General features: G+C 42.4%; 1 protein-coding gene across 1 annotated transcript; it reads right to left on the bottom strand.

Moving 5' to 3' along the window:
* Positions 1 to 8560: 8560 nt before the first annotated feature.
* Positions 8561 to 9824, bottom strand: LOC133797449 (ethylene-responsive transcription factor ERF109-like). The gene has a single exon (XM_062235348.1). The coding sequence runs from the start codon at positions 9689 to 9691 to the stop codon at positions 8774 to 8776; it is 918 nt and encodes a 305-aa protein (XP_062091332.1). The 5' UTR covers positions 9692 to 9824; the 3' UTR covers positions 8561 to 8773.
* Between the last annotated feature and the right edge of the window lie 258 nt (positions 9825 to 10082).

Raw genomic sequence — 10082 nt, 5'->3', positions numbered from 1 at the left:
ACGAAGCCTTGAGCGTGCCTTTTCCTTCTTAGGTTGTGGAGGAACACGTCGATGAGATCTTGGTAATCTTGGTACTCCTCCATGGACCAGCAACGCTCCGAGACTTGGCCACATTCAAGAAGGGAGGGAGAAATAATAAATGGTCGGGACTAGTTCCCTCCCCTACATGCCTATGGTAGTAAAGTGTAATCAGAGATTTACCTTAAGGCATGGAAGACGATCTGATTCCTACCTCGAGCTTCGCCTTGACTTCCTCATCTTCCTTCGACTCTGTAGCTGCATTAATGGTGAGGATGCTCTACATATGCTCCTCACGAAGACATTGTAAGTAATGATATTGTGCCTTGGCCGCCATATACTCCATGTGTAGCCTTTCCGCTTTCCGAGATTGCTTCGAATCTTAGAATTTGGTTAACTCCACCGGATTTATACTCTGCCTTATCTGCAATAGCCTGTATCGTCTGAGGTGAGCATCAGTGACGAGGAATCCAAGCTCTAGCTCCTCGGAGCGAATGGATACCATCTCCCGAAGTATTTCATCGAAAGAGTCGACGAAGGGAGTGCGACAAAATGAACCTAAGTAAGATGACACGAACAAGGATGAGTTGTGAGCTAAAACACTATCGTACTAATTTGCACAAGGAATGAAGTACTTACCGACTATAGCGAAATCTAGCAGTAGTGTAGGGTTGGTCCTTGTCGAGAAGTCATCTGCCCAAAAGAACTAGTCCTTAAAGACCCAAGCGTGATTCTCGTTGTTGCATGGGGATTTAAAGCCTCTCCCTAAGACCGTGTGCTTCATCAAGGTGTAGTATTCCCCTTTTTCTCCTTTCTTCGAGCATTGGCGAAAACTATAGATGTACAGTATTTCGGCTAGGACGGAGTAGGCTAGTTCTGCCTCTTGTACAATACGTACAACCCTGCCAGATGTTGATATCCATTAAGGGGTAGTTGGAAAGGAGCTATGCCGACAAACTTGAGAAAGTCGACACAATACTGGTGCAACGGCAGGGCCACACATGCTTGAAGATGAGAGGCACTCTAGGGCCCGAGCCCATGGATGCTCTCATGCGCCCTCTCGTCCTCCCAAGCTAGGCGTGCCAGTATCTCGCTATCATCCACCCCGTAGTTCTCGAGGATCCGCTGTAAGGTGCCTTTATGCCGTAGTTTGCTCGGTAGGTTTACCGCTTCGAACCCTATGGCAGGGTAGGGTGAGTTCGAAGATGTTGGGCCCGTATTGGCCTCCTCCTCCAAGAGACCAGGTCTAAGAGGTCTCGTCGTCACTGATTCCAAGATACCACGAGAGCTTGGTTGCTACCAGCCACTTGTTTCCCCTTCTCAAGGCATTGTTCTGCTTCTTGGGCCATTTGAAGGATTTCGATGTCGAAGGCGTAGAACCCTTGTTGATGGAGATGGTGAAGCTCCTCGGACATCTGAAAACAAACACCAAGCAGTTAGCGCCTTGACCCGAAGAAAGTTAGGCCAAAATGAGAACCCCTAAGACAACTGCTCGGGGAAGGAGGAAGAAATAAACTAATGACACTAAGGTGTCCTCAGAGCCAAGCACTTGGCGCCAGAGACACCACCAGAAAAGATGAACACCATCAAAGATGATGAACATCCCCGAAATCTGGAAATTTTCCAGATCTCGGTTGAAGGTCCAAAATGAGGGGAAACGCCCCAAAACACTTCAGAATACCTAAATGAGCCATTTAGGCCATTTCTGACTACAAATAAGGCAAAAACATCCTCTAAAAGACTCAAAAAAAAACCCCTAAGCATGCATCCTAAATTCTCAAACACGCACAAAAATAGAAAGTCATAGTTCAAGGATACTTAATCGAAATGTAGTGTCGGATTGTGTTGAATCGAGTACGAACTCTGAAGAACTGCTTGCCGTTTACCCAAAAGTATGAAGCTCTGTGCCAGCTGTCCAGAATGGCAAAGGGAATGGAAAGGATGCAGTGCCGAAAAATGGGTTGAGAGGCTGAAGAGTTGAAGGCACAAGAAATTTGAAATGGGCTAAAATAATGTTGAAAAGCTGATCCTCGGCCTTTTATTGGTCCAGTGCTTGGGGGTGAATTAAGTTCACCCCGATTGTCGGATTACCTAGGACATAGGTACATGAGAACCATCCAAGGGTCGAAGATCATAAAGGTGCGGATCGTGATCATTGGCATTGGAAAAGGGAAATCTCGAGTATAAGCTGAAAGGACACCTAGGGTACGAAAAAGACGTTTCGGGCTGCGGAACTGACCCTTCATTAATTGCATGGATTGATGGGCCCAGCAATGGGGGTTCAGCACGTGGCAGGAAATCTCAGAGTGGCGTTAGCAGAAGTCCAAATTTTTCTATCCAAGGACTATTCAAGTTTTCCCCAGTTTTAAGTCTCCACTGTCTGAGGACGAGTATAAACTTGGGGGCATATATTGTCCATGTTTTCACCCAAGGACACATGGCGATCCGAGTAGGACATGTGGCAAGGACATGTACTTCTTCAGATAAGGCCACGCCCCGAGGATCATTCCTTGTAGGGTTAATCTCTTAGCTAGAGATTACTCCCCTCAGATAAGGGTAAGACATGGACATCTCTCAGAGGCCATGCCCCGATAACTGGTTGGCAGTCCACGGTTTTCTCACCATCAGTTATCTTCCAGGGCAAGGACCTTGTCCTCGGTATCTAAAAGATAAGAAAAGTGTCAACCGATGTGGGTTTGCAACGTCAGAGGATTACCTGACAACCTTTTAGGCGATCTGTCCATAGTGTTGTCGATTGTACGACTTGAAAATTCGCACTCCCACTACGTCGTCTGACATGGAGATACATACATCATGCCCTGACAGTACTTGGGGCATGTTCCCCATAAAGTAGGTGCCTTTCTACAGTGGGCCACCCGAATCTCACTTGGGTGGTGATCTCTATTCAATGCAGCTCAATGCATTGAATTAGTATTAATCCCTCAATAATGGGAATAATGTATATTAATTATGAATGATTAGTATTAATGACCCTAGTCTCTATAAATAGGGTTGGGAGTCTCATTGTAAAGGATTCGGTTTTTAGAGAGAAAACACATTGAACTCAGAGGTAACCCTTTAGACTTAAGTCAAATAAAACAAAAAGGGGAATTATTTAGAAGCTTTAGAAACCGACCTACTCTCTTTTCTTTCAGCTAAGGATAGTTTTATCTCTTCCTTCTTCATTCACTCTCTAAGATAAACACAAGGAAAACTATGGGAATCAACTTGAAGGTCTAGGGGAATTCAACTGTGATATTATAGGAGCTTGAAGCTTAAGGCTTGAGGATCAACCCAGGGACTAACTTCTGTAAGGTAAGCTCTAATTACTAAGGTTTAGCCTTAAATTTCTGTTGGTTATGGGGGATTGCATGTTAGCTAAGCTTGATTTATCTTTGGGTGCTCTAGCTGAGTTTTGGAGCATATTTTAATGGGGTCTTGATGTTGTTTTTGAGCTGGAATAACTGTGTTGGATATCTAGGAATGTTAGTCAAGTTTTAGGATGAATTGGCTTGAGGAAAGGTTTAGAAAATGGTGTGAAAATCTGGGTTCGGTGGGGAGCGTCGCGGCCCGTGTGCACGCGCGGCCATGGGAGGCCGAGAGGTTCATGTGCGCCGCGGTGCTTGGTGGGCGCGCCGCGGCCTGTGTGGGGGTCAGTGTGGTGCTAGCCTCTGTTTCGAGGCTAGCCGCGGCCCTTAGTGCCAGTTTGAGTTTTTAAGGGTATTTTAGGCTTGGGAATTCATTGGGTAAGGCTCGGGATGGATTTTATCACCCAGAATGACAAAATTCAAGGTCCCAGAGGTTAGGGTTATGGCTCGAAGTTATTTAGTGGATTAGAATTTGATGGACGGACATTGTTAATGTGTTGTGACTAGGGATTCGACGAGGCTCATGTTAGAGGACTGTGCTCGGGGCATCGGTACTCAGAAAGCTCGGAACTCAAGTAAGAAAACCCTTGTTTCCATAGAGCTTGTGTGCAGGGCTGAGCCCAATATGTTTGAATAGAAATGATATGCAAGGCCGAGCCCAATATGTTAGAACTGCGGGGCATAGCCCTTTAACTGAATATGTTAGAATTCTATACTTGCTTGATATGCTATGTGTATTATGGTATGAATGATCGGCTAGAGCCGGGAACGGTGTAGACCGAGAACGGCGAAGGGCCGGGAACGGCAATGGGCACGTTGAGTGCAAGGCCGAGAACGGCAAGGAGCCGGGAGTAGCGTTGAGCACGTGGGTGCGAGTTTCCAGGGCAAGTCCCTAGAAGGATACTTGGGATATTCTCACGGCGTGGTCCGCGAACCCATGGCTTGGTAAACGCCTGGGACAGCTAGGCCGTATGTGTTTAGCCATTGGTGGCCTATTTATATGCTTGATATATGTGTTGCATATGTTATCTGTTTGTGGGTTTTCTTGCTGGGCTTCGGCTCACAAATGCTCTGTGGTGCAGGTAAGGGTAAAGAGAAGATCAACCAACCGTGAGTACAGCAGGCATGAGGCGGCGTGTACATGTTTGGCCAGCCTGGCTGCCACAGCCAGAGGATTTTGGGAGATGCTTGTAAATAAACCTAGATTTTGTCGTCTAGTCGACTTGGTTCAGTTTATATGTTGTAAATATTTCTAAACTGTATTTTGGGATCCCAAGTGTAAAACTTTTATAATTTTCTATGGAAATTACTATTTCTGAAGTCTTTCATTTGTTTATGGCTTAATTACACTATTTGACTTAAAACCTCGATTAGCGAGTTGAAAGCACGATTTTAAACTCACTTAGTAACGACTCTAAGGAAGTAGGGTGTTACATTCTCTCTCTATATCTATCTCATGTGTTAAGAATTACCCACTCTAGTCTAGGTGATTCTAAGGATACTGTGGAAGACTGTGAAGAAATTTAAATATCGGCTCAGTTTCTTGGTGATACCTTGCGACAGAAAGGATACAAGGGTTAGAGAAACTGAAGGAAGAACTTATTCATTTCGCTGCATATAATGTAAGCACTCTTATCATTATCTCTGTCTAAATTCAATTATAGAAACATGTTCTAGATTTTCTTATATTAATTTTTTGATATATAATTTACATGAAAATAAATAAGATCCTGTATATGTTTTCCCAACATAAGGAAGTCTCGTGGAACAGTTTTCAACTTTGGCATGGATGTGGTATGGAAGAAATAAGGTGGTGCATGAGAATGCGGTCTTGAATGATGAGTACATCTCAAATCGTTCCTTGGAATATTGGAAACGTTACCAAGATGTCCAGGCTAGTTTGGGCTCGGGGCACAAACAGATGGAAATGGCACTACTACAAAATTATTTTTTTTAGGGCTCGCAAAACGTTTTTAGGACTCACAAGGCGCGAGTCCTCTATTTGAGAGCCTTAAAAAGTGAAGTTTTTTAGGACTCGTGTTGCTAGCCCTAAAAGAATATTTTTAGTGCGAGTCTTGAAAAGTTTTATTTTTAATTTTTAAAAAATTAATTAGTAACAAAAGCTCCCGTCGGAGCTCCGACGATGACGGCGGCGCCACCACCCCACGATGATGGTTCAGGAAAATGATGACATGGACTTCGAGCCCAAAGCTCGAGGAACGTCATGGTAGTGGTGGTTTCTCTTGGAAAGGCCTATAATGGGCGGATTAGAGCCATGAATTCTCGAATCTCCATCGATTCCGGCGAACATTGATTCCAAATTCGACGACCATTAAGTTTGATCCTTTAGAAGGTTTTGAAGCCCAAAGCACAAGAGATGCAATGGTGGTGGTCATTTGGCTTGGGGTGGCTCGAGGTGGTCGGAAAATGACCAAAATTTTTTGGAAACCCACATAGTGGCCGAACTTTGGAGGCTCCATCGAGAGGGCTAGGGGGCGCGTGAGGCAAGGGGCTCGCGGGGTTGGGGGTTTCAGGGGTCGAGGAAGACGCTGGGCGACGCGTGTCAGGCGTGGGGTGGCCGAAGAGCCACCGTTCGTGGCTAGGCAGCAAGTTGCGAGAGAGAGAGAGAGGAAATCCAAGGAAGAGATTGAGAGAATGGAATGAGTGTTTTTTTTTCTTTTTTTGATTTAATATGTAATAAAACTTTTGTTAAAAAAAAATTATTCAAACTTTTAGGACACACATAAGGTTTTAGGGCTCACACTACGTGTCCTATAAGAAATTCTATAAGGACTATCAATGAGTGTCCTAAAAAGTCCAAGAACTTTTGTTGAAAAAAATCAAACTTTTAGGACACACATCAATTTTTAGGGCTCGCACCGCGTGTCCTAAAAGAAATTATTTAAGGACTCTCAATGAATGTCCTAAAAAGTCCAAGAGTTGTTTTTAGCACTCGCATCTAGTTGAGTGCCCTAAAAAAGTGTCATAAAAGCTTGTTTTTGTAGTAGTGTGACAATTAGTTTGGCTCCTCATGCTGGCCAGATGATGGATGGTGAGGTCTCTGTTTTTGTTAACGCTAGTGTGAACCAACTGGGAATGCAAAATGGGTTTGGGGTGGCACTGATTGATTAAGATGGGGTAGTGTTGGGTCAGCGACGGTCCCCCAAGAGGCTGCTCTTGCCCCTCATGTCTCTGAAGCCATGACAGTAATACATGGGATGGGGTTGTGTCTATGTTTGGGCTATGACAAGGTTCCTGTTGTGCATACTACCTTCAGCTGTGCCTTAGTGTCAATAACCATTGTGATGTCTCTTCTGAATTTGGTTAGTTCTTAATGATATTCATCACTTGTGGAAGTCTTTTTCATCCATTACTTTACATCACTGTAAGAGAGGAGACAAAACCCTTGCCCATGCGTTAGATCAATTAGCTCTTACTTTAGACAATGCTAGAGTCTGGTGGCCGGATCTCCCTTTTTTCCTTTGCCCTTGATGTGCTGATTGGATAATTTTATTCCTTGGCAGTTTGCCTTTTAATGAAATATTTCATTCTAAAAGAAACAAATTTTAAAGGGAAAAAATTGTGGTGGAATGAAATTTTATGTAGAGCTGTAAATACAAGCCAGGCATTTTAGCACGACACGAAACCAGCTCGAGCCCGGGAGGAACGAGCACAACACGGCACAAAAAAATATGGGATTGGGCCAAGCACGACACGAATTGAAAATTGGCACGGCACGGCACGATACAACATGGGCCTGAGCACGGCACGGCACGACACGACAAGCCCGAAGGCACGACACGATAGCACAAACAAACTAGCCCGAAAGCACGACACAATAAAAAGTCTGATATTTTGACATTAATAATGATAATAAATTTTTATTTGTCAATTATCTATAAATTAAAATGATAATAAAAGTCTATTATTTTTCTCAATGTTTATAATTTTATAATTATATTAATTTATTTTAAGATTTGTGAGTTAAATTTTTTAGCATTTATTAAAAGATATTCAAATTCTAATAATTATCTTTGATATAATTTTGGGTAAAGTATTGTTGAAAAGTATATAAAAATATCTCAAACTATAATTTAAACAAAAAAATATATTTGGATTGGTAGTGAGTCAATTAATTATTAAAGAGGATGTGGATGATTCAATTCTCTATCCTCATATTTTTTGACAATAATAAAATAGGCCTAAAAGCGGCCCCGAATAAAGAAAGTGGGCTAGCCCAACAGGGATCGGGCCTACAGGCCATGTTAGGCTTACTCTTTCAAATATGAACCGGCTCAGCACAAATTTAAATACGGGCCCGCCTCGACCTGAATTATTGGGAGGTACGAAAAATGTGAGATAGCTCTGCATTTATGTGACAATTTCACTTACTTTACGTAGAAACAATAAATAAACAAAATCATTAAGGTTGGGATAGAATATGTACATTAAATTTTTTTTTTTTTAAATATTTTTGATGATAAGTACAGAGAAACAATTGAATTAAGAAGCGTGGCCACCAAAAAGATTACTGTTGATTTGGATAAAATTGGTGTACCGCTAAGAAAGAGTTTTGAATTGTCAAACAATAACTAGTTCGTACACGTTTCTGCTGACAAGACATGGTCCTCTCAGTGTACTTAACGAGTAAGAGACATTTCAATGCCATTAATAATTACACAAAACCTCTTAATCTTAAATTAATCTAGAATAATTTAATAGGAAAATAAAAATGGCATACAACTTACTCTCTCTCCCATTCATTTTATTATGTGACATCGTACCGGATATGTTTTTATTAAAGCAGAATTAATGTCCACGTGAGAAATTATATTAACGTTGTAAACGTGGGTGGGCAACTGAATAAAGTTCCATTATTTTTAATGATATTATAATTTTAATCATTAGATTATAAAAGTCACGGGCTAAATTACAGAGTGCATCCCAGCTGGCAAGGTCTTTACTAATATAGTAAAATTCCTCAAGCTTACGCGGTCCTACTATATATACGATGTGACCCGATCCCACTACGATTTTAGAGGATTCGCGACATTGCCACGTGTGGGTCCAAACCACTCGACTTAAACACTTTCTCAGCAGCCAAACATTGCTTTCGAATCCAAACCAATTTCTCTTTTTAGTAAAATAAATATGAATGAAACTGGAGAGAAAGATGCTTGACAATGGACAAGTTTCATTGGATATATAGATAGGAGGGAGAAATAAAATTCATTTTCAACCCTCTAAAAGAAATTGTGACTTTTACCTAAAATTCATCACATAAAATTGGCCTGAAACTGATTTAAACTTAATTACTACTTCTCATCAATAAAATATAAATAAAAAATAAAATTGAAAAAATTTACAATATATAATTTAAATAATGGCTAATAATGAAGAAGTCCAGAGCCATTCCCTGAGTCTGATGAATGATCACCCGTACAATCCATCATAGTAGTCATCCATTGCTGAAGTTCGTCATCTCCAAATGAGAATAACTGATCATTTTCTGTTGAACCGATTCCCATGTCAGTTGACATTTCATGAAAACCACTTTGCTGATTCTCGTAAACATTGTTTTGTTGGAAAATTGATGATGTTGTTGCTGAAGTCGTCGTCGTTGTATTCTGCACTGGTTCAGGCAGATTACTGACATTCTGAACCAACGAAGTATCTGGAAATGGAAAATTGAGCTTGGCTCGTGGCCCACGAAATTCAATGGCGGCCTTATCATAGGCTCGGGCCGCGTCCTCAGCAGTGTTGAAAGTTCCGAGCCAGACCCGAGTGGCCTTCCTCGGGTCCCGAATTTCTGCGGCCCATTTTCCCCAAGGTCGTTGTCTCACCCCCCTATAGTTTTTCTTCACCCTCTTCTTCGGAGTAGCTTTATTGTTATTGCCACCATTCTTATTGATCGCCTTATTATTACCATTGTGAGTCTTATTACTTTCATCTTGTGATGGCGGGAAAAAATTGCACCCAAGGCACCCTTGGATCTTACAAACCTGACACGTGTCCAAATCTGAAGCCCTCAACAAATTCCCATCCCCGTTGTCAGTGCTAGTACTGGGGGACGAAGAAAAGAAGTTGGCACCACCGACGCTCAATTCAGAAGGGAATTGGAGAAACTCACTCGAGAAATCAACAGGGGCATTGGAGGCTGTGCCGGAGACAACGTTTCGGAGTGCAGAGACTATAATGGAAAGCTCCTGCTCGTGGGTGAGGCGGCGCGATAGAGGAGACAGGTCATATGGCATGGGTGGCGGCGGAGAATCAGAGAGCTTGGGTCGCTTCGATGACTTATGCATAGTGTTGGTGACGGAGTGTGTTGAAGTAGCAGATATATATATAGAGAGAGAGAGTGCGTATGTGGGAGTGTGTTTGGTTCGATGTGTCGAGTTTTTGTTCGGAGTGGAAATTGAAATGAGGAATTAAGAAAGGAGAGAGATTGAAGGGGTATATATAGGGAGTACGCGGGAGATATCAGAAGGAGACAGCTGTAACACAGTTCGGACACGGGGTGTTGTAGTCACGTGGGGTTATGTTATAAAAATATTGAATGGAGTAAAGGATTTTTTTGAGAACAAGGGGCCCAAAGAGTCAAGAGACGAGTCCAAACATGGAAAGAAAGAGAAGGCTGACGTGGAATTAAAAGGAAGCTGAAGTTTCGCGGTGTGAGAGGTTAGCGGTTAAGAAGTT

This window comes from Humulus lupulus, chromosome 1 (genome assembly GCF_963169125.1).
Source record: "Humulus lupulus chromosome 1, drHumLupu1.1, whole genome shotgun sequence".
Taxonomy (NCBI): domain Eukaryota; kingdom Viridiplantae; phylum Streptophyta; class Magnoliopsida; order Rosales; family Cannabaceae; genus Humulus; species Humulus lupulus.
This window is presented reverse-complemented; position numbering and strand designations above follow the sequence as displayed.